The 26,081-nt window shown below is 27.3% G+C and overlaps 1 protein-coding gene and 1 long non-coding RNA gene across 4 annotated transcripts in view; one reads left to right on the forward strand and one right to left on the reverse strand.

The window, feature by feature from the left end:
• The first annotated feature begins 3,958 nt into the window (after positions 1-3,958).
• Positions 3,959-19,470, forward strand: LOC129963940 (mitotic checkpoint protein BUB3-like). Of its 3 annotated transcripts, none has more exons than XM_056078551.1 (6): positions 3,959-4,143; positions 8,865-9,069; positions 11,238-11,307; positions 12,046-12,203; positions 15,573-15,756; positions 18,708-19,470. In XM_056078551.1, exons 2-6 carry the CDS (start codon positions 8,866-8,868, stop codon positions 19,082-19,084), a joined length of 993 nt encoding a protein of 330 aa, XP_055934526.1. In that variant the 5' UTR covers positions 3,959-4,143; position 8,865; the 3' UTR covers positions 19,085-19,470. The 3 variants fall into 3 exon arrangements, with proteins under 3 accessions (XP_055934526.1, XP_055934525.1, XP_055934524.1); XM_056078550.1 differs by having other exon boundaries at positions 3,959-4,180; positions 8,862-9,069; positions 18,708-19,469; XM_056078549.1 differs by having other exon boundaries at positions 3,960-4,180; positions 18,708-19,469.
• The window catches only part of LOC129963942 (uncharacterized), a 39,994-nt gene continuing 23,892 nt past the window's right edge, over positions 9,980-26,081 (reverse strand). Inside the window, exons 2-3 of the long non-coding RNA XR_008784042.1 lie at positions 25,955-26,059; positions 9,980-10,401 (exon numbers count right to left, since the gene is read on the reverse strand). This is a non-coding gene — a long non-coding RNA (uncharacterized LOC129963942). The remainder of the gene's footprint in view (positions 10,402-25,954; positions 26,060-26,081) is intronic.

Below are 26,081 nucleotides of genomic sequence, written 5' to 3' on the forward strand. Positions count from 1 at the left end.
GGTTTGGCTTATCCATCTTTGAATTTTTTTTTTGTTTTTAAAAGTACAATTTCCGAGTTACTCGTATTAAATAATGAAATAAAACCTTCCTTGAATCTTTCCTTTAATTTATTTGAAAAATTAAAACCGTTTGTGAAGAATTTTTTTCCTAGAAATAATAAAATTTCGAAATGCGAATTTAATGCGATTTAATTTGAGCTACAATTTACTTATGTGAAAGTGGGGGAGAGGGGAGGGGAGGGGAGGGGAGGGAGAAAGGAGCTAGGGAGGCAATGAGCCAACGATCAGAAGCGGGAAAATTCATTCGTTTCTTTTTTCTTTTTTTTTTTTTTTTTTTCCGAACACTTCTTGTATATATAGACATTACTTGAAATAACTCAATTTTTAGGAGAGATAAATTTTTGAGAAACAATGCTTAGAATATTTAACCGCTCGGTGGGTTATTTACTATATAAGAGCCAAATTTCATAGATTTACCGAAATTTGCCTTGTTGAGTAAATTTTTAAATATATTCATCAAAACTTACGACCCGAAAATATGAAATAAAAAGAAAGATTGCACATGATTTTTTCTTTTTATATAAGGATTACTATTAAACTAAATTACTAAAAACAAGTTCTGAAGAAAATGATACTCGCATCTCATTTTTATACTTGCTTCGTTCGTGCTATTTTTTCGCAACACTTGATTTTATATTTATTTTAGAGAAACGTTATTTTAAATATTAATATTAGTGTGGTTGATTTATCGATTAAGAATATTTACCCTATTAGCACAAAATGCCCAACAACAATGTAGCGATATCCATACGATATTGGTCGGCATTCAGAATGTCAGATAACATCACGGTGATATAGTGTGCTAACAGGGTATCCTTCATATTTAAATATTTTAACTGAGTAAATGATTCCTCATATATTTTAATAATTCCCTTATTCCGTTGTTTATAAAGTAAATATATCACATGCCAAATCTAATGCATGAAATTATCAAATGATCAAAATGAAATACACATAGAAAATTCCAACATTCATGAACAGTGAAACACTCACTGCATTTTTATTACCTTACTGCTAAGTAAAATTCCTGATTTAAAAAGCATTTGAGGTGTAATTTATTTATAATAGAGGAAAAAGTGTCAAGTTTAAACTTAGAAGTAATAAAATAGGTTTGAATTAAATTAAAAAATGGTATAAAACATTTTTTGCGATAATAATTTTTGAAATTATCGAAAGAAAACCCCGATATTTCAAGAAATTTGAATGTCTAAAAAAGAAACTTTCAAGTGATATTCCCATCGTCCAAAATATATTTGTGCCAATTTCGGTTCCCGTTTTCTTCAACTGATAAAAGAGGATGAGTTGGTGTCTGTCTCCTGGTATTCTTTTAGACACTTTAAGCTAGTTACTAAAATCGGCCCAAACATACTTTGATGTGCTGGAATGTGTATTTGAAAACAGTTGTTTGGCAATTTAAATAAGTAAATAACATTTTGAATTTTTTAATAACCATTTCCAACAAAATTATTGCACAAAAATATTTTAGAACCCGTAAAAATAAAACTAAAAAAGCTTTTCACAGTGGTATGAATCTCGTGCACTCCCATTCCCAACCCGATTCCAAACATTTAAGATATTTCTTAATATTATCTATATCTATACTTATAATAAAGCTCAATGTGTGTGTGTGTGTGTGTGTGTGTGTGTGTGTGTGTGTGTGTGTTGGCGCTCTACAGGCCAGACCGTTTGACATACAGCTACCAAATTTGGTACATGTATACCTTGGAGGTTGGAAATGTGCACCTGGGTTTTCTTTTTTCGAATTTTTAATTAGAATTTTAATTATTAATTAAAAACTAACTGTCCCGCCAAAAAAATCTTCCATTTTCCCCACCGCCAACTTTTCCGCCAAAAAAATCTTCCATTATCCCCAGCGCCAAACGAGAAAGACTTCAGTTTTTTTTTCTCCCAACAGTAATGAGGCTAGGGTTAAAATTTTTGGGCGGATTATTTCAATCGGTTATGTTTATTTTCTTAATGTTTGATGCATTTAAAATTAAACATTGTTAATGAATTAATCTTTCAGATTCATTCTGAAATACTTTTGAATTAAAATAAAACAGAATAAAGGAAATTAAAAATTTCTAATCCGCGTAGCGTTACCCCAACTGGCGTAGAAAAAATCACGTATTTGCGTTACGTAACCGGCGAAGAAAATTCACGCATGCGCATTCTGTTCTGATTGTTGCCATGACAACGTTATCAATGGATGATTTAAATTATTTTTGGGTTAGTGGCATGCTTTTGTAAGTAAATTGTATTTATGTAAGTTATATATTATTTGTATATGCTTATAGTTTTAAGTACATCGTTTTTTAAGTAGTTTTTTTAAAACCTGTTTTCAACCGTTTATTTTAAACCGTTTATTCGTTTTATTTTCTTAGTATTTGATGCATTTAAATTTAAACATTGTTAATGAATCGATCTGCTCATAATGAATCTAAGAAAATTTTGTTGACCAACTCTTGAGATATTACATAAATTTAAAAAGATATTCTTTAGTGCCCATAAAGTTTAAACGCTGAGTGACTCTATTTTCAGTAATCAGATTATAAAAAAATGCTTTGTTTCAGTAAAAAATATTATTATATTAATTGAAGATAGATTCTTTCCACTTTAATTTAAAGCATAAATTCTACGGGTGCTAACAGAAAATGAGAGAGATACATATTACGTTATGACTGAAGGCCTTTATAATATTATGAATGAATTATATGATAATCAAAATTTTAAGTTTTAAAATATTTTGATGAAGAAGCTATTAAAGTAGAAATTGCATAAAATATTTAATTATTAAAATTTTAACGAACATTAAGATTGGCGAACCGGCTGGTCGCCAAAGGCGGCTAGTTTACAATATTTCCGTTGTTATGAAATGTGCAACCTATTCCATAGCTGCATTAAATTTTTTAGCCAGTGATTATATATATATATATATATATATATATATATATATATATATAAATTTAAATTTAAAATTTCTTTGAAGAAATTTGACTTCTTTATCTATTTTTATTCTTCATAATTTTAAGGAAGTAATCGAAATTTTATAAGTTGTCTGGCAAGTACGTTCAAGATACCGAGTAGGAAGGCAGAAAGCTTGAAAGAGTGAGCGTGAGAAAGTATTCTAAATTTATATAGCTTTAGAAAAGAATTTGCGGACACAGCATTTTGGTTCTGTGGAAAAAATGGTTTCTTACGCAATTCAGAAATCAAACTTATAATGATGTCAGAGTTCGAGTGACTAAGATATTATTTTTAGAACATAGATAATTAGAAATTTTTACATACACCTAAAGCACTAGTCCCAGATGCCTCATATCATCACAATAGTGACTTGATCAAGGAAGAGTGAGGTCTGACATACGACATTATTTCCCTTTCATGCATTTCATTTAAAAAAAGTGACACAAAAGCAGAGTGTTTTTTTCTCAATGATGTCAACTAATACTATCGATTGAGAATCTGCATCTAGCCGTTTCCCTTATTCTTCAACCATTTTCCCTATGTTAATGTAGATCACAATATTTAAGTCATTTTTTACTTCATTTAAGAAAGATGGCATGATGGAGTATATTTTAAATCAGTTCATCGATATCGTTTTCCTATTTTAGAATTTTTTGCTTCATAGAATTAAATTAATAAGCGATTTTTATAATTTCCGAACATTTGAAAATACTCAGTTTAATTCCATGCATTTGTATTTTTTGACAGATTCTGATTTAAAGTTATATCTTTACAACCTCACCATCATTTTGTGTACGTTTCTGAGTATTCTGATTGTGAATTCGAAAAATTTCTATTTTGAAAAGTGGATTCGCCTATCATACTTTGAGTTTATATCACGTGATATTCTTACTCTTCATTATTGATGATGCTAGTCGCCTGGTTTGAATTTTTGCAGAATAGCAACATTCTTCTCGCTCATGATATTTGCACTGAACTGAAATAGTTCGAAATTCAAACATTGTTGTCGTTTTGACCGGATTTGAATTTTGTATTGTAATTTTGTATTTTTACAGAATTATTTGGAGTAGCCTGTGTACGTTTTCACTTTTTCATTTATCGGGAACATATTCTGATGTAAGTAGTCATTCTGGAGATAAAAAGAACATTAAATGTAAGTACATTGTTAAATTTATTATTTAGTGTCATAGGTCAGTAAAGTTTATACATTTTCGTACTGAATTAAATCCTTATACATGTTTAAATTAGATCAGTATTTTGATAAATGACATAAATTTATGATAATAACGAATGAAATCTTTGCAAGTTCTAATTTATTAGGAAATAGTAGTGAATTACGAAAGTCGAAGTAACACTTTTTGACATTTTAAAATTCTTGATTTATTTCTATAACAAATGGTTATTTACAAGAAGAGACACAGTAAATTTTTAATTTGAGTAGTATTTTATATTTTTTTAATACTAATGTGATTTCGATTATAAAGAAAATTTCGGTTTAAAAATAAAATGCATATTAGAATGAATTATATAGTTTGAATGTACTAAGTTTTGCTAGATACGTATGACTGAAAAGAATGAAATATAATCTAAGGCAGATTAACTTGATGATGGAGAGAAAGTTACAATCTGCACTGATGGATAAGGTATTAGTATTTCTACATTTCTTATGATTACTCTCTACTAGACTTCACTAATTGCTGAAAACAGATTTTGGCTCAAAAATTTTTGGGGATACTAGAGAGAAATTTTTAACTTAAAAAAAAATAATAACTCGTACAGCTTTACTAGCATATTGAACTTGGGATTTTTTCTTTTTCAAATTATGCCAAAAAAAAAAAAAAAAAAAAAGGAATAAATGATGTGCATAATGCTTTTAGCATTTGAAAGCATTGTATTTGTGCATTACTTTTGAAAGATTTGTTTCTTAAGAAGAAATTTTTAGAAATAAACAAATTTACTCCTGTAAGCCTATCTTTCATTTGGATGGGGAACAGTTTAGAAATTTCTGTAAAAAAAGATTTGAAACTCTTTAGCAATGTAGATGTTCTGTCATTGCAATATATATTTCACCATGGCGGCTTCAATTTGCCAATACAATATCTCTGATAATATTTGTGATTATAGTATTTCTGATCATCCTAATCATCAGACATCCATTCTTAACGATCTCTGGCATATAGAATTGGCATAGAAAATCAGGAAAAGAACAGTAAATTTTGTAGGATTTCCTTAGAATGTTAATGTGATATTAAAATAAAAAATTGTGAAATAAAGACAAATGATTTAAAGAAAAGTGGAGCAGTTTTCAATTTTTTTTTCAGTTCTGGAATAATTTGTGAAGTGATGATTTTAATTAAAATAAATTAATGTAGCAAGAACTGTGAATGGATAAATAATCCATTAAATCCTGAGGTCAACATATTTTACATTTTGTTAGATGGAAAAAAAAAAAGAAAAAAGTTTGTCAGTTCATGTTTCTGCAATTAAGTAGTCCCTTCAAAGAAACTAATCACAAAAACTCATCATTGAGAACAGAATCCTACAAAAAGTGCTGATAGGGTGGAAAACCTACAAAATACCCAGCAAAGAAGTGCTACACTGACATTAACATTTCTTAGCAGCTTTGTTGAATACATTTCTTCAAAAAATTTTGAAGACCCATGCTGTTCTGAATTTACTTTTTGAAATTTGTTGATTTCTTTTGCCTCATAGATTGATTTTGAAATTCATTAATTTTTTTTGACCAATCAAAGAGAAATGCATCTTTAAAAAAGGCATGATTTTAAACTTGTTTTTAAGAAATTCTGCTTAGTTTTTAACTGTACTACAATAAAAAAATAGAAACATTTAATTATTCATTGAAGCATTATTTGTGGTAGTAAATGATAAGCAAGTTTACAAAAGTAAAAAAGTTGAAGGCAGGTCTGAATATATTACACAACATATATAGTTATCATATTGCTTGCTTAATTCTTCAAAATGGGAAGGGTGACTCATACCTAAAAGCAATTGAATCTGAAATAAAATATATGTGTACATTCTGTAACCGATGAGTTGGCACAATTTCGGAGCAAATACTGAGTTCTGTTTAAAGAAAATTTATTTCAGCATCATATTTAATGTTTAAAAATTTATTTTAAAATGAGAAAATCTTGATAATATAATTTATTTAATTTCAATTTTCCCTTTCCATGTTTTGCATTTTTTTGTCTCATTCATATCTGTATTTTAATTTAATTTTGTTCTGATATAATATATATATATATATATGTAATGATATTTTAACTCTAATTTCAATTTAATTAATTTCCAACGTTTTATCTTAATTTAGCCCATAGTAAGTTCATTCTCTTATTTCATTATCCAATTCCACTTTCTCTACTTAATTAATTCAAGAGAAGCTTTATTAAATCACGGAATCTGCTAAAAGTCTAACTTTCATACGCTCGGCGTGAAGGGATAAAATGTGCAAGAGCTTATCCCTCATTCCTTTTCTGTGTCGTTTTGTGTGCTCGTCGCTTGTACATATGCCTGCTTCTTCAAAATGAAATAAAACGACGTCATGAAATTAAAAGTATCTTCCCTGTCTTCAAACTGCATCATGCTTCACAACAAATAATGTTACATATATATATATTTTCAAATTCTTACAAAGATTTTATGTTCCACTTCTCATATCTATGTATATACACGAGGAAATTACAATTTCCTTGGGTAAAACTTAAAAACACAGTACAGTTTTTTTTTTCAAATATTTGCCAAATCATGCCAGACAGTAAAAAATATAACTGAAATATGCACTTAGGTTACCGTATTTGGCAATTTATTGCATATAAAAAGTTATACTTTGGCATTTTTATCATATTCCTTTATGTTATTCATTATCTTTAAATGTTGCTTGATTATTTTTTAGGTTAAATAATTATTGTTATTGAGTAAATGCCTAAATTTCTATATTTGTAAGTAATATATATGTTCATTATTGAGATGTTATGAAACATGTTTAGAATTTATATTAAAGTTCGATAAAATTCTATTTATGTCCTGAAAATTTCATCTCATTTTCCAAAACTAATGTTGATTTCACCAACATTCATGATTTGATTGAAATTATTTGGTATTTTTTGTAGTTTTGTGTCATTACAAGTAGTGTTGATTATTGTCATCTATTGTCATTAGCGATTAATATTAGGTTTTTTTCGCCAATCTGATAATTTTTTGTTATATAGTAGATAGATGGTATTAGGGCTAGAATAGAGAGAGTTCTGCAATGGAATCATCATATATTATGTCATAATATGATAAACATTATTTTACATACTATCTAAGTTTTCATTGTTTTATGACACCACACTATACTATTTTCCTATTATATGAAGTACAGAAAGAGATGGCATTGTAATTTTCAAAACATTTATCCTCAATTTTTTAATAAATCTCCTTTTTTTTAGACCTTTCTATGTCTGAAAAAGTTATTTTTAATATTGTTTGTTTGAAAACACAATAACTTTAAAAGACAACAAACTAGAAAGATGAAATTTATTTTATAAATTTTACACCAAGATTATAATTTTCCATTAAATTATGGACAAAATCTTTCCATGAAATATCTGCCTATCCTTGTGAATGTACAATAATTTACAAATGCATTGAAGTAGATGGGTTGAAATATAGCATAGTTTTATCATCAAATTATATATTTGCTCTAATTTTTAAATAAAATCCTTTAATGAGTTGACCATATATTAGTCTAAGTATTCATAGGATTTTAAATGTGATAAATTAAAAAAGTGTTGCAATCTAAATAAATGAAATTTTGTGTTTCATCTTGACATCCCAATTTTAATTTTGTTGGATTGTATCCAAAATTATTTACAACAGAAAGAAGTGCAAATATATGTTCATTTCTTTATTGTGCTACAAAAGAATGAATCATATTATATCTGTACAACACAAAGTTTCAAGGAAAACATTCCTTCGTATTTTTACAATATAATAGATGGATCCGAAAATGAAATAGTTGTACTGTATTTGATGCATTAATGTTATTCATAATTGATTCTGTTAGTTATCATTTTTATAGCAAAGCACAACTTGATTGAGTCCTACAAATCCACATATTTAATCTTCTTGTATAGTTATTTAGATTTGTTAAGATATTTAATAAGCATCAATGTTTACTTTTTTTTTTTCATGAATTAGTATTTTACTTTATGCAAACATGTATTAACTGCATTTCAGATTTAATAATTATTGGCATTAGCACATAATATAATTCCTTACATCTCCACAAAATTTTAATGCAAATGCGCTTAAGATGTAGAAAATGATTGTGTAAGTACTCTTAATTTGAGAAAAAAAATATTTTAGGAATTATGTTGAAATTAGTTGGCATTATACTAAAAATTCTGAAATTCCCCCCTTTCCCAAAATTCAAATTCATTCTTTTAGATTTTGTGCTTGTATAATGTTTTTAAAAATAATGACATTAAATCAATAATATAAGTTTCTAGTTTCTTAAAATCATAATTATTACCTTTTTTTGTTTTAAAGTGGAAGAAATTTAAAAAGCCTTTATATATATATAAAAAAAAAAAAATTAGTAAAAACATGATTGTACCAACATTCAAGCATGGTAATGATTGAGTACTTTCTAAGAGAATAATATTTCAGAAAGGAATGACGAATAAAATACATCCTAAAATTTTACTTAAGTGTCTCTCCCCTTCTTCATGATTAATCATGTGAAATATAAAATTGCTGTTGTGAAAAATTTACTAAGTATATAGTATTTTTAAAAATATATTTAATTCCTCTATCATAACTTGTTTTAGCAGAATGACACTTCCTGATTCTACTAACGAGTTCAAATTAGAAGAAGCACCAGAAGATCTTATATCTGCAGTGAATTTTGGACCCTCTTCCAGCCAGTTTTTGCTTGCTTCATCTTGGGATTGTACAGTCCGTTTATTCGATGTTTCAAACAATACAAAGCGTATACAATATAATCATGATGCTCCTGTGCTAGATTGCTGTTTTCAAGTAATAATAGTTTAAAATATTTTGTAAATTATAGTACATTATTTACTGCTCTAATGGCATATTTTTTTGTTTTATTAAATTTTATGTCTTCTGACAATATTTGTTAATTTTTTTATACCACTTAATTAATGAGTAAAATTACAATAGTTAGGTCTTGTATTGCAAAATAAAATAAATGCTTTTGAATGGATTAATTTTTCGTAACTTTCAAGATTGTTTACATTTTGCATATTTTATTCTTAGATGTAAGCTTGTTATTTAAAATTACATTGATTATTTATTATTATAACTGCTTGCAGAACCAGAGCATTTTTTCATTTGACCTAATAAATATCAATACAATCAAATAAACAGTAACATAAAATAAAATTATGAAAATGAAGTAAGAAAAGGTGACGCTAAAAGCAATGCAACATAATCAAGTCCAGGTAAAATCAGAACAGATAGATGGAAATGGACCGTTTTTTTTTTTAAAGGAGATTTTGAAATAAGACATTTGTTGCAAATGACGCAATTTGAATTTAGTTTTATGAAAATAATTTTTTAAATTTTGAAAGTTTTCCCGTAAAATTGATTAATAATTCAGTTAATGAAACAAAAATTTTGGGCATTGCTTATAGTTATTTCTGGAAGTAATATAAATGATTTTGAACTAAAGTAATCTAACAGAATGATTAAAGTTACTATACTAGTAAAAAGTTATTTCTGAAAAAAAAAAAAAATATATATACAAACCAATATAAAATTTATAATCATAATCTTCTGTTAAAAGAAGAAAATTGAATTAAATGTTAAATAGTTCCAAACAGATCTATACACTTATATAAACATAATTCTATGAAATTTATCCGAATCCAAAATCAATCTGAGAAAATAAGAAATGAAATTTTTTTATTTTTTAAACCCAGTTTAAACTTTTAAGCACATTATGTAAATAGGGTACTTTTTTTTAAAGGTTTATTTATTAGTTTGTAGTGGGAATATTCTCATTTAACTCACTCTCATTCTCATTTTAATAAAAAAAGTTTTTTTTTTCAAATGTCAATCAGCTACATGTTTAATATTTATTTTGTTGTAAGAGAACTATTTATTGCTACTTTGCATACAACCTATGTTTTATAATTAAATTTATTTCTATTATCAAAGTTAGTTATGTTTACTTATTGTTATGCATCAAACTGCTCAATCAAGACCAAGATGGTATGCTATATCCTTTGAATATGTCTCTGTAAGGAATCCATGACTCATCATTTGTATTTATACTTCAGTTGCTCTGTTATCTTTGATAAGCTGTTAATAGCAAAGAAAGGGAATTTCTCTTTCTCTGCAGATCTGTAATGAAAAATTTTAAATTCATTAGAAATTTTTTTTAATTCATTTTAAAAAATACATGCAGACTGTTCTGGTTTTAAATTAGAGAGGGGCATCCAATTAAATGCCTTTAAAAATTTGAAAACCATATAATTAAAATGTTGAATTCAAAAATTTTAATCTTGAAAATTTTTTTCAGAAAAATAACAATTTTTTAAAAACTTTCTGAAAATACAAAAAATTATATTTAAAATACAAAAAAAAAAAAAAAAAAAATCTTTATAATGACAATTTTTCTTTTCTTTGATGATGCATTGATTTTCCCCCCTTCTACAATCGTTAGAAATAATGCTTTAAAAATTACTAAAACAAATACAAAATATTGAATAAAATTTTTTTCTGTATTAAATATTCTAAAAAATGGACTTAGGTGTAATGAATTGATATTACAAGTACATTTGAGCGAAATTTCATAGCTCTAAATGTAATAGATTTGTCTGGACACTGCAGATATACATGCAAAAACACTTTTTTTTATAAGTAAAAAAAATGCCTGTTTATGAAAACTAGTATTTGTCAAATCATAAAAATGTTCGACATTGTTCTAAATATTTTTCTCCATTTATATATTTTGGGGAAATGAATTGAAAACTAGGAATGATAGGCAATACTTTAATATATTTCTTTCTAATCTTAAGATTATGTTATTTTATTAATGATATAATCTAATTATAAGATTAAATTATGTAAGAATTTTTTTGTAGTGTTGTAGATGCATTAATAATTTTTCATATTGTTTGCATTCATTATACATATTTATTTTTATGCATACGCATATTTCCTTTGCTTCTTTTTAGGATCAACTTTATGCTTGGAGTGGAGATCTAAGTGGTCAGCTGATGACCTTTGATTTCAATGGTTATGAACGTAAGAATAGTTTGCATTACTTTTTGAAGCTCTCTTGTAAATTAACCTATATCTGATTTGATTATTTGTATTGATAACTTAGTCATTTTTAAATTTGTGCTTATTATTGCAAATTATTTATTTTTGGAAATATTTATTAACATTTATTCTAATGAAGGTACTTAATTTATGGTTTTTAAGATGCCAAATTTATAGTTAGTCATCTTTCATAATAACTTAATGTATATCTAATGTAAATGTCAGTAGATGTTAGCATTCAATATATGTAAGTCCTCATAGGAATTTTATTCATAAGATATTTTTCAAAGTAATTAAATATAATTCTCCAAAAATTATTATGAATAGCAAAATGTAAAAATTAGTGTTAAAAGGGAATTCTTATGAAATAAGTTGTTGTCAACATGCTGTGGAATCCTTGTATTTTAGAGTGCAGTAATTTTTGTTTCGAAATATTATTTTAGAAAAAATAATTGTAATGTCTTGAAAGTGGGTAATACAAGTAAAAATAATAAAATGTTTTTTTTTAAAATTATTATTAACATACATAATTTTTAATCACTGATAAAATATTTTTCTCATTTTTATATGAGTAGAATAAATTTAATGAAATGTGTTTTTAGTTCAGGCTACTGAACAGTTGTGTTTATTTTGATATTTTAAAATAATGTTTTAAAAATATTCTCCACTCGACAGTTTACATAAGTATTTAATGAAGATTTTATTTAAATTAAATTTTAGATCAGGGGAAAAAAGTGGGTTCTCATGATGCTGCCATTAAATGTGTCGAATATTGCCCTGATATCCATGCTGTTATCACTGGAAGTTGGGATCAGACAGTTAAATTGTGGGATATCAGAGCTCCTGAAACTCCAAATACTTATCGTGTTCCTGATAAGGTAAAGTAAAAGTTCTGATGGAATAAGTTTTGTAAATTGTTTGTATTCATTGCTTCCTGCTGTAAAATTCTCAAATAGTAAGTTTTTTTTTTTTTTTTGAAGAACTTTATATTAACTTATTATTAGATTATATACTTAAAGAATTTAAAAACTGGCCAATAAAATTATTTGTTAAATAATAATTTTATATCTATTTAAATATAGAGTTTTTCATATGTTATAAGTAATTTTACTGAGTACATACTACAAAAAAGCTATTTTTGTAAAATGATGATTTAAATTTTTATATAGCAGCTTTGTTCTATTTACAGTAGGTATATTGTCATATACAAAAAAGTGAAGATGTTTCTAATAAAAATTTTGTATATTATACAATAATTATTGGTCATATGTGTAAACATGCTCATTTCTTGCTAATTTTTTTTTATCAATTTAAAAAATACTAATTTTCCATTTAGCAATTAAAGGGCATAAATAAAATGATTTGAGAATTTATTACATTTGGTTGTAATGAACTGTATAAAGCCCGATTAAAATATAACACTATCAGTGCTTAACTCTGCATCTGCAAAATAAAGGAATAATAGGAAAAAGGAATGTTTTCAATGAATGATTAATATTTGATGAACCATTTAAAAGAATTTTATTTATATTGTTTTTTTAACAGTTAATTAAAAACTTTTGTGTCAAAAGTTGTGTGAATAGAAGCCATGCAAATTTTTTGTTCAACTGATTTGAATCCCTTTGAAATTTGTAGGACTGTAAATATGAATTTATCCAAATTAAAAGATCATACAACGTTTCACATTAGATAAAAAAACAGAGACATGATACATTCTGCAATCAATAGTATTATTTTCAGAATAATTATGCACATTTAAAAGAAACATCTTTTGCAAATTAAATTTGTAAAAGATTATAGATTTGTAAAGAAATAAGCTTTGAATGATAATCAATTAGTGAACTGTCAATGTATGCAAATTCAATCAAATATAAAAAGTGGAATCTAATTGCTCAAAATTAATTCCATGTTAAACAGTTCATTAATTCCTAATAACATAAAATGTTCTATTTCTTTTTTTACCTATATTTATATTACCTATTTATTTAGTTCAATTACTCGATCTTATACTTATTATATGAACCTAATGTTCTATTATTTAGATTTTACATCAAATTCAGCCTGCTTTTCTTCTTTTGCTTCAGTGGTTAAAATAACTATTTTTGTCTTTCTTTAGAAATCAATTTCTGATGGTCTAGTATTATATGAAATGGCATTGCGTATTATATGAAATGTCATAGCGTTTAGCTTTCTTTATAATTGAGTTCTATATTATAACTATATTTTAATGATGACTACCCTATATATGTCAAACATTTTTTTTAAATATTTCTCTTAAGTCTTATTTGTTTATGTTTCTTGGAAAATGTGTTAAAGATTGACTTTTTCTACATTTATAGTTAAATACCAGCATTAATTATTTTGCATTAAATACCAGCAAAGTATACACTCACCTATTGTACCAAATACAGAATTCAAAATTCCTTGCCAATTAAAAATTATTTTAAATGAAATATGAAAACAATCATTTATTTGAAACTTTTTAATAATCTGCAGTAGAAAAACTCAGCAAAATCTATAAAGCAAGATAAAGTTAAAAAATATCAGCACCTATTTGGTGTGCCATTATTTGATACACAAGTTCCAACTTCTATTTTAGTATTAAATAACTAAGATAATTTTCTTCAAATGTTAAAATTAACTGATTTATTGGTATACGAATAAAGATAGATGATGCAAATAGCAGGAAAGATTGTTATCTTTCAAGTGACGAAAGAGAGCAAAACAGTTGACTCAGATAATGTTGGAAATATTAAGTAGTGATCATTATTGCTATTAAATAAATATTCTGTCTTGCTATAAAAAATAATTTATTTCAAACTTGTAATAAGTGAAGTATAAAACCTAGCAAATGATAACATCCCTGCATTTATTGTTCAAAATTAAAAATCTTGTAAGGCGGTAGTTAAGTTCATGTGACTAAATCTGACACTTTGGCAACCATAATTCGTTATGATATCGTAGCCATTAAATTTACATATTTGTGTTACACATAAATAGTAAACAAAGACAACTTAACAATTCAATGCAATTTAACGTTGCAAAAATGCATATTACAAAATTCATTGATTTGAAACTTATAAATGATTTTAAGTCATGAAGAAGCTTCTGTGGACAATAAATTAAAGAATGATGTCAATGCATTGGAGGGTTGATGAAGTAAGCAAACTCGAGGGTTCTTATCCTCCCACCATTACTTAGTAAAGAATGAAATTTTAGACTAACAGTATAACTTTATTTTAGCAATTAAATGAAAAGAAAATTATCTATAAACAAAAATCTACAGCTTTGTGTGGCCAAGAATTTTTCAAATTTGAAAACTTTACTCTTACTATAATAATATACAAGCAAAATACATTAATAAGAAATTTATTTCTGGTTAATATTACAGCATATTTAAATAAAAACATGAAATAAGACATGTAGTGAGAGCTATAATAAGCAAAAGAAATTAATATAAAAATATAAAGATAAAAATAAAGCACTTAAAAACTAAACATGATTGAAAATTAGGTATGGGATCATAAACAATTTATCCACATATATTATATCCATGTTGATTTGTTATAATTTTATTTCATGAACTAGTTAGAGATTATTGCTAATATTTTCTTTCAAGGTTTTCTATTTGTCATTGGAATTTTTTTTTGTAACATCTGATTTGAACGATTAGTTTTGATTTGAACATGCACAAACATTATGTAAAGAAAAGATACCGCTACAAAATAATAAAAGTTAGTGCGACAGAGTTAAAGAATGAACAATAAGATGTATTTTTACATGATGACAATCTGTTTAGATGGGCAAATAGTATATATATTTTAGCAGGGCTTCTTATTTTCTATTTGAAGACCATATTAGATTTGAAAATCCCCCCTGTGCTTTTATGAAGAAATAGCTTTTTGACCTTTGAATAGAAAAATTAAACAAGAAACTCAACTATTCCTTAAATAAAATTATTTTTAAAATTTCAATTAAGTTTCGTGTCAGTGTCTTGTGACATTTTTTTCTAATACTGTATTTGAAGAAACTGACAAATTTATAAGACTCTCAAATTCATGTATGCAATGTTTCATGGTGTAGGACTTGTAGTTTAAAAAGTTCTGTTTTGTATTATTGTATTAGTTCCATTATAATATGTTTTGTCTTTGAGAGTAATCAGTAGCTTACTGAAGTTTGTATTTGTTTATTTTCATATTTAGAATTTACGTACAACATTTTTTAAAATTTTAATTTTTCTTTTGTAGGTGTATACAATGGCCATATGTGGTGAAAAACTCATTGTAGGTACGGCGGGAAGGCGAATTTTAGTTTATGATCTGAGAGCTATGAATTATGTTGAACAACTTAGAGAATCAAGTCTGAAATATCAGACCAGATGTATACGTGCTTTTCCAAATAAGCAGGGATATGTTGTTAGTTCCATAGAAGGTAATTTGTCATTTTGGCCTTAGTTTATTAATTTTGTATGTTTCATAAATTAATATAAAAATAATTTTTACTTTTAACTCATTATACAATGATATATTTAATGTGGAACAGAAACTGAAGTAGCTTCATTATGTAATAGGTTTACTTATATTGGAATTTTATTATATCTTGGATATTGCTCATTATGTGTAATTTTAATGGTATTTTTAGAATTGATGATTTTTCTCAAATGACTGTTTTTAATATATTTTGGAATATTCCAAAAGAAAAATGAGAAGCATAAATACTTGAAATTTATGATTCCTGTTTTTGTTTTACAGCCTGATAAACCTGTCAAACAAAAAATTCTGCTATAAATTATTTTTTATGTATTTTAATTTTATATTTTTTATAAAAAAAATATGTTTATTAGTTTGAGTTAATGATGATAAAAATTCCTTATTATTTTTTTATTAGGTTTTCTGATTTTTGGTATGAAAAACCATTACACTATTTTATTATTTTTACTTCATTAGCTTTTTATGCATATTTATAAAGAAATGGTATAAACATAAGTATTTAATTTCTTAATATATTTGTGCCATTAGGGATATCCACCAACAGCTACAGAATTTCAGTATTAAAAATTAGATGAAAACTATAAAATTATGGATATATGATGAAAAACCTAGGGAAACCTCAAAAAAAACGAATGTATTCAAAAAACTACAAAAAAAAAAAAAGTTACTTTCTACAAACTTTAAGTTTTTTCCAAAATCACAGCAATACTGACAATGAAAGAATTTTTAGTGTGATTTCAGATGGGGAACAAAATCTTGTTTCAGCATGAATTCAAAAAACACGGAAGTCTTTCCTTATTACGAAAATGTATGTTTATGTTTTTTTATGATATTAAACTGAGCAATGATGAATTTCAAAAAGTAAAAGAAGTTGTTTGGTTAACAAAATTGTGTTATATGATTTTTTTAAAAAAATATTTCATGTATATATATAATGTATGTATTTAGTCAATAATAAATGTCTATTTAATCTTGAATAAGGTTAAAATTGTTTCATATATATTCATTTTGTCAGTAATAAATGTCTGTTTCTTGTATAAGATTTGAAAATATTTGTTTTAATTAATATAAATTCTTTAAAAATATCTTCAATAATTTGTTGTTACTACATCAAATTTAATATATGCATAAGAAATGCTATTTATCACTGAATAAGCAAGGTTGGCAGGTATGCATTACTAGACTGATGATTTATTTTGATCTTGTTTTGAAATTTGAAAAAAAAAAAAAAAAAAAACATGTTGCTTATGTATAAGGCTTAAATATTATTGATATATCTTCTATAGATAATTGTGTAATTTCCACAATTGTTTTCTTTTGTGATGTTCCAGTTGATTAGTAAGTTTGCTGAAATATGGTGATTTGTATTGTCTGGGAGTTTTGGGGCTTATTTTTGTCTAATATTCATTCCTGGTACCTTACATTGAATGATATGCTTAGATTTACATCCACAATAAATCAGTCCCCCATTCAAAGAACAGGAATATTGGAATTAATTTACTGGTTATCAGATTATACTTTATGAGGAATTACTGGTAGTTTGTGTCAGCTGATGATAGTAATCACTTTTTTGTATTGCAATGAAAGTCTAAAATATAATATATTGGTTGCTTATGTATTTTGGTGATATCAGTACTAAAGTAGAATTAGCTTTTGAAAGATGTTCACCTCTTTAGTATAAGACAGGCTAACTTGACAATATAGAAAAGACTATAACAGTCCTCCTTACCAAAGAGTGCCTTTGTTTGTGTCTCTATGTGTTTTATGATTTCTTACTGTTGGACCTTACCCATAATCAGTGGCAAATTCATTTTTTTATTGTGAATATAGCACTTGAATTATTTGCAATTTTGCTATCAAAATAAAAAAGTAAAAGCTGCCAAGTGGATTAACTCTTTTTTTTTAACCTAGTATTTTAAGTATATATTTCATACATTTACAAATATTTCATACATCTATTAAAGAATGAAAATTTGTAACATATTGATATAAAAAGAAGCATGTCAAAATATTTATAATTGTAAGTAGTAAAAAATTTTATGAGAATTTTTTATGAGTTTTGAAATAAAGAATATAAGGATATAAAGAATATTCAATGATTAAAATATGAACAGTAATATAAATTAATAAATATTATTATTAATATATATTGTTTAAAAAAATTGCAATTTGGAATTTAAAAAAATTATTAATATGATTAAAAAAATTGCATTAAATTTGGAAAAATATAAATCTTTTATGTAAGTTTTGTTGCAATTTCATTTAAAACAAAAATTGTTGTGCTTAATCAATTAAATCAGCAGATATGTAAAAAATACCAAACGAATTGAAGTTTATTTGTTATATTTAATGTTGAAATTCATCATTAGCTTCTTTGAAATAGCAGTGTTTTATATGTTTAAAGCTAATTTAATGTGAAGACTTTGAATTTGACATTTGAATTGTAACCTATTTTGAAAAAAATCCAGCTAATAACAAATTTTAATGTAAAGATGGTCTTTTGTATAAGCAAAAATTAAATGCACTTTTACATATCAATTTATCAGGACATCAGAAAATTTTGAGGTATATTAATTAGCTCATGAGAAAAAGTAGCATTTTTTTGGGTGGATTATTGCATAAATATGTAAATAAAGAATTTATGTTTACTTAATATTAAAAATGGTCATATTTTTAGAATATGTTGATTTGCCATCTTTTTGCTGACTGGTATGCAAATTTAGGGATTAATACTGACAGTAGCTAACAATAGAAATTTATAGAGGAGTATGACACATTCATGAAATATTTTAATTTGCTTCAAAATATAAATTAACTTAAACAAGCGAAATAATCTATCAAAAATGGCTATATTATGCAGAATTCTTTCATTTTTTAACATTTTTATTTTAGGTCGAGTTGCTGTTGAGTACTTAGATCCCAGCCCTGAGGCACAAAAGAAGAAATATGCTTTTAAATGTCATCGTATTAAAGAATCCAGTGGTGTTGAATTAATATATCCTGTGAACTGTATTGCTTTTCATAATGGCTACAATACTTTTGCAACTGGAGGCTCTGATGGTCAAGTCAATGTATGGGATGGTTTTAACAAGAAACGACTTTGCCAATTCCACCGTTATCCTACACATATATCTGCTTTGGCATTTAGTCCTGATGGCTCACTTATTGCAGTTGCATCATCTTTTATTTATGATTTCGATCAGAAAGATCCTCCTCCTGGTTCAATTTCCATAAAGACTGTCACAGATCAAGAAACGAAACCTAAATAAATAACTGGACTTGTGTGGAAAAGAGACAAAATGTTTTCCACAGATCATTTTCATGAATTTCAATTTTGCATCTCACAATTCCTGTACATAAAACTGTTCAGAAATTTTTAATACCAATTTAACAATTTTTAATATATTAAGACTATTTCATGAGACTTTTGTGTTCATAGTGTCGTTGTAAAAGAATTTTTTTTTTTCTATAAATCCAATATTTAACACATGTTTATAATTTTTCCAAAGGAAAAAAAAAATATTTCAGGTACATTTAACTTGTTTTAAAGTAATCTTCCTATTATAATGATTTAAATTTTTTTTCATAATTTTCTTATATGTCTAACACTGATATTAAAAAATTCCATTGACAGTGAGGAAATTATCAAAATATATTTTCCAATTATATTTGTCCCAAAATCCAATTATTATTTTAATTGGATCTTTTATTATTTTCTAAAATGACTAACACTGTTGCAAAAAATGTCAGTGATTTTGAGGAAATTATCAAAAGAAAAATCTGATTAATTATTTAGCATTTTTTTTTTATTTTAAAAATAGTTATATTTCACTAATTATTTGTATGTATAAGAGGGAAAGAAGTAAAATAAAGTTTTTAAAAAAGAAATGTATAAATATTTTTTATATCTCTTTAATTTTGTTGAGTTAAAGATGAATAATTTATCTTTACACTTTCATCATCCTGGTAGTGTTGACTATTCAATCATTATATTATTTAATTGTATCAATCTACTTGATTAATTACAACAAAAGAAAGTAATATTATAAACATTACTTGCACACTGTAAACAAAGAAGCATTTTGATTGATTAGCTATCCTTGGTAAGTGATAAAATTAATTGATGAAATCAGTCCAGTTATTGACACTGGAAACTGCCAAAAACGATGGGCAGAGAGACATAGATGATTTTTATCAACATATCTAAATTAACATTTTAAACTTTCTTATGAAATAAATATTATTAAAATTGGTGTAGAAGTTAAGGAACTCTATCTGCCCCCCCCCCCCTACCCCATAAGGAACATGAGATATTTATGATGTACCTTTTACTCTCTGTTATGATGAGTAACAGGAGAGCATTCATGACATATTTAGATATCATGAATTTTCATGTGAAATTAAAAGTGTGTGGATGTGGTGTGGATTAAGTTCGCCAGTTAATCTTAATCATCCATATGCTTAAAAAGCAGTTCTTGATATAACAATTCAAATAATATTCAGAACTTTAACTCCTTCCATTTGTATTTGCTCCTCTTCCCTTTATAGCTATTGATCATTATTTAATTCAAATAATACCTTTATGTCATAATCAGTAAATATTTGTCCATCAGAAAACACATTAATTTTGAAACAAAATTAATTCCAATAATGAGGCACAATGTATGTACATTGGAATTATTGTCCTCTGTGGGTTTGATTGTTTAATTTGTGTGTTTCATGTGCCAATTTTTGAGAAGATCCAATGTTATTCTAATTAATACAAATATATAAAATTGTATCTCAGGATACTTTGTGAAAACCAATCATTGGATATATAATATCAAACTATTCTTTAATTTTTAAAAGGAATTTGCATTTGTTAAAATGGCTTAATATTATCAGAAAAATATATTTTATATTCCATAATTTGTAATATAATATAAACTTGATCAAAGTATGAAATCTATTTGAAATACAAAGATAATTCATATGCAAGTGAGACAAAAATGATTTAAATTTGCTCTAAAGCTTTATCAGGTGACATTAATTATTATAATAGCAATCAAACATTAAAAAAACACATTAAAGATATAATTGCCCAAGAGGTGCAAAATCATTTTCAACTATGAACTAACTATTCAGAATTTGGAACCAAGTCTTTTTACTAAATCTTTTAATCTTTAGATGACACTCAGTGCCATAAAGTGATAGGTATTCCCATTCCAAATGTTTTCATTTACATAGACACTGCTGCTGTTCTACTCTTCCAGGAATGAAGAAGAGCTCTACCCAAAGAATTGCCAAAACTTAGACTGTCTACTTAAACACACATCGTGTTGAAATAGCAACAATTATCTTGATCATTGTTTAAGATAACTTTGAGTTATCACTTATTGAATTTTTATTTTTAAAAGGACAGAAGTCACGTTTGTTTAAAATGTAATTTTTGCCCTTTTTAAAACAATTTTCAATTTGAGACTGTCATTTTATAAGGTTTGATGAGAAATCGCCAACCTCATTAAGATGATCAACACAATAGTTGCCAGCTTCGATTATGACATACGTACATTGATGTGTCTGCTGTTATATATTAGTTTGAAATGAAGAAACATAAGAGGAAATAAACATAGTTTATAAAATGGTTTAAAAAAATGTCCGACCGAATATTTTTTGTGTGTGAATAAATCAAACCAAGAAAATCCGATTTGATGTAACTACAAACTTGCATCAATCTAGCAACTTTGAAGCAACTACGAAGTTGCTATTCTAATGCGCATGATTGAACTTTTTTCATGTTTTCAACTGATTAGTTATTGTCAAACAGCTGATAATTTAGGGATAGTTATTATTGATATGTAAGTGAATACTATCGAACTATCATTTTTGAAAATAACAATTAGAAGACTTAAAATTAGTGTTGCATTAATTTTTTTTTATAGCTTGGCGATTGTCTAGTAGAAACAAGATTCAGCAGCCTTTTTAGGATGAAGCAATGTTGATAAAGACCTAGTACAACCGCATCAAAGATGGATAGGGAAGCACATTCTGGCACGCACTCGACATCCAAGTGTGAAATGATCATGGATCAAATGAAATTCTTCTTGGTGCAGAATCTTTGAATCACAATCGGAGAACTTGCATACGAGGCGAGCTACAGCATAAGACCCATTACCTGAAGATTGGGTTTTAGAAGAATCTCAGCGAAATTCATGTCAAAACTGCGATCGTTCGTTAGCTATCCCAACTTCCTCCACGTTACTACAAAAGGTGTTCAAAAAGTAAATTACACTTGTTCCCCCACAGATAGTATCAGGGCGAAACAAGAGCTAAGCTTGCGCAGACGATAGCTGAGGTCCACGGCTTACAACGGTAGCAATTTCATTCGAATAGTGAAAACCGTTGCTACGTAGTACAAGAAAAAAAAAAAAAAAATGGCGCGTCAGCTGGAAACTTACTCTAACGTTGAAGTACGCGGAACGTAAGTTTTTTTTGGTGGCAAAATGTTTAACGAGTACGAAGATTCATCGTGAAATTGTGGCAGTGTATGGACCACATGCAATGTGACTTCCAGCCATTGTGAAATGGTGCCAGCAGTTCGAAGTCGGTCGAATAGACGACGTGGAAAGGCAAGGAAGGCCAACAACGGTAGCGCATCAGAAATGGTGCAGCGGGTGGCAGACATTATTCTCAGCAGTCGCAGAGTGAGCATCGCACACATTGCACAGGACTTGGGAATATCCGTTGGCAGTGCTCATTCCATTTTCCAACGACGACCAGGTTCAAACAGCTGTTCTAAGCTGCCTCCAGGACCAAGGAGCGATTTTCTATAATCAGGGCATCGAATGATTAGTGCTATGTTCCGACAAATGTCTCCAGCGGCTGGGAGATTAGGTAAAGAAATAGTGTGCTAGTATATGTATCATATTGCATTGTTGCGGACTTGTCAATAAAGTATTTATGACCTAATTGTTTGAATGTAACAACTTACTTTTTGAACGCCCCTAGTATCTGGCGAAAAATACTGGGTTTGTGGATACAAGGTGGAAATCAAATTACAATAATCGATATGGAAGCAACCAAAATCTCGCTTCAGCCTAAAAAATTCGTGAATTTCTAGACCCCTAAAAAGAGCGAGACAGTTCGGGGCCTGTGAAAAAGCAATAAAACGATTTTATTGCATTCTTGGAGGATAGGATGAATTTTCATCGTGGTGGTCCCGGACAGATTCGTAGTAAAATTAAAGTCATGCCGACAGATATACGAGATTCATCATGAGTGTAAGCTACATTGCACAATCATTATCAAAGAGTGAAAGCAAGAGGCTTGGTGTTACCTTTGTGACGTTCTGAGATGCAAATGGGCAGTTAGTAGCCCCATCACTGTATTCTTCCACCTGTTTTTCTCTTTTGATACTGAGATACTTGTGTAAACACATCATATTTGTGATTCATTAGACTCTTATTCTTTCGCCCTGGTTCCGCGTGATTTTTAGCTTTTCTTCAAGCTGTAAATATCTTTAATGAGGAAAGATTGCAGTTCAAAGATCATATAGCTAGCATGTGATGGACCAGCTGCGTGCCATCCTTAAAAGAGTTTCCATCGATGCTTCTAACAGTGCCAGAACTATTAAAGAAATGCATGGCAGTTCAAAGAGACTGTTTTGAAGAAAAACTATAAGATTTTTGTACCTTATTTTGCGTATTTTTTTTATGAATAAAGGATACTTTTTGAAGAATTCTTGCGTAATTCAAACCAGACAAAAATTTAAAACTAATTATATAAAGGGAATCTAATGGCATAACAAAGGGAACAATAAAGCAATTAAGGAAGTGCCCATAAATTGAGAGGAAAATAATTACGATTATATAAATAAAAGCATTATTATGTATTATGTAAATAAAAATATTAAACAACAAATCATTTTTAAAAACTTACAGGATGGATGCATACATCAGTTATTGGATTTGGAAGATAGCAAAATTCTCACAATAACATTTTTAATACATTTCTTTCATGAAACCTCAGTAAAATACGTTCTCATCTTTCTTTGTAATGCATTTGTACCGTTGATTGTGCAAACTCTTAGTTCTTCTTAGTTAGTTCTTTTCCAGAAAGGTTTTGTTTTCTAAACGGCAGTAGATAGCGCTTTATTATGCATCTCCCAATTGTAATATCTTATTTATATTCTACTGAACGAAGGTCGGAGTACACAAGCATTCCATTCAATGACTCTTCTTTCATTTTCAAGAAGATCGTCAACATATTTCCCACAATGATAGCTAGTATTATTATCTGTCAGTCAAATAATTTCCATTATCATCATGAGAATTGCGTATATGCGATACTATAATATCCTGGCACCTTGTGGATTCGTAATTTTCCTTTTCAAGATGTGATTGCATAAGCTAGTGTAACTTCATACTTGCTCAGACTATTATATCATCACTTCTGTAATGGTGAAGATTTTGCTGGAAAAAATAAACAGTTCTGGAATCAGGCCAAATATACTGATTTCTTGAATCAAAATCTGCTTTCATTCCTGCACAATACATTTTCCCACTAACGATTCATCTAGCTGGCTTGTTTACAAGGCCATTCACGTATGTTCTTTTTTTGTTGAATATTTGAGGGGACACATCTAGTAAGTTTACGTAGTGCTTACTCTAGTATCTCCGCTCAAAAAAAAAAAAAAAAAAATAATAATAATAAAATGCCTATTTTTAAGCATATACTTTTTTAAAGTATATATTAATTTTTTTTTATATATTCACCTATATATAATGCGTATGTGCGCGTTCTACTGGCCAGTCGGTTTGACCAAGAGCTATCAAATTTGGCTGAAATTTGAAGAAAAAATGTGCATCTTGAAGCCATTTTTTTTAAAATATTAATTAAAATTTTGGCATCCGAGATAATTTTCGAAAACATTACTGTACAAAAAGGATTTTTGCATCATCTTAAAATTTATAAATGATATTAAAAGATGACTTTTCTTGGTCCGTAAAAACCTTGTTTGGAATAATGTTTGTCTATAAACAATATAATCCAAAAACTAGTGAATTCATGTTAAAACATTTTTTCAATAATTAAACGTAAAGGCCTCAGTCATTAGCTCCATAAACTGTCAAACATTAATTATATTTTCAATTCGTTCATGCACCAGAATTTAGTGTAAAAAATTGTGCGTAGATTTTTTTTTTTTTTTTTGTATTTTCAATTTATTTATAGGTTGCTTTTAGAAACTGTTAGGTTGTTTATAACTGTACCAAAAATTAAGTAGCGTTGAATTATGGTTAGTTAAAAAATAAGTTAAAGTTGACCTTATGAAATTAATATGATTAATGTTATGGGTAAATCAGCTGATTGCAAAAGAAAACGAAACCTTATTAATTCGAAAATATTTTATATATTATGATTTAGATTTAATTACAATTAAATTAGTTCAATCAAAGCACTCCTTGATTTGAAGCTCGGAGAGAGGGGATGTACGGATTACAGTTTAATAAAAGTGGATGAGGGTGCTATTTTGTATATATTCTGAACTTCATTTTATGTAGGTACGCCCCACATAGAAATGCATATAAGAAGAATGAATTTGAATGGAACCTATCAGGTTTTGATACTGCTTAATAGAGAAAAATTTTTTATTTCCGAATTTCGGCATGGTTAGTTTTGAAAAGCAATTTATGTCCAATGAATACCAAGAAAGCAAACTAAGTCTTTTTGAAAAGAAATACTACTGCGTGTTACAAATAAATAACAGTTTTTAAAATAGATGGATTCGATTTAAGAATAATGTCCAGTAATCAAAGTTGTATTTTTTGACGATTTCTTGTTTATAGTGGTAATTCTAACAATTTTGATTCCAATTCTAAAAAATATTTGTTACTTTTTTTGTAACCATCCAAGATGACGGACCTTTGGTGAATTTTTTTACTGGTGGCAAGTTTTTGTCGTGCTTGGCGAGAAATTGAACAGTTCTTACCAACAATTGTCATAAATAAAGAAATGAATTGACAAAAGCTCTTGTTCCCAATGGTTTCTCAAAAGGTATTTGCAATGTTTTTTTTTTTTTTTTTGAAGATTATTCATTTTATTATTAGGATAATAGATATTTTTAAATCATTCCAAGACTGGTAGTGACAAATATTACTTACTTGCTTTGTTTTCTTGTGAAGATGTCAAATATCCGGTTTCTTAAGAATCATGCCAAGCCAGTACGAAAGCCCCAAAATGTGCCAACTTTCTGCCATCTTGGATAACTACAAAAATTGAAATTAACTA

The sequence above is a fragment of the Argiope bruennichi genome, chromosome 3, assembly GCF_947563725.1.
Source record: "Argiope bruennichi chromosome 3, qqArgBrue1.1, whole genome shotgun sequence".
Taxonomy (NCBI): domain Eukaryota; kingdom Metazoa; phylum Arthropoda; class Arachnida; order Araneae; family Araneidae; genus Argiope; species Argiope bruennichi.

What these genes read in the sequence shown, in the direction of transcription:
- LOC129963940 (XM_056078551.1), top strand. Translation starts at nt 8,866, where the DNA reads ATGACACTTCCTGATTCTACTAACGAGTTCAAATTAGAAGAAGCACCA. An exon ending in CTTATCGTGTTCCTGATAAG is followed by an intron (nt 12,204 to 15,572) that starts GTAAAGTAAAAG and finishes TTTCTTTTGTAG; the next exon opens with GTGTATACAATGGCCATATG. An exon ending in TGTTGTTAGTTCCATAGAAG is followed by an intron (nt 15,757 to 18,707) that starts GTAATTTGTCAT and finishes TTTTTATTTTAG; the next exon opens with GTCGAGTTGCTGTTGAGTAC.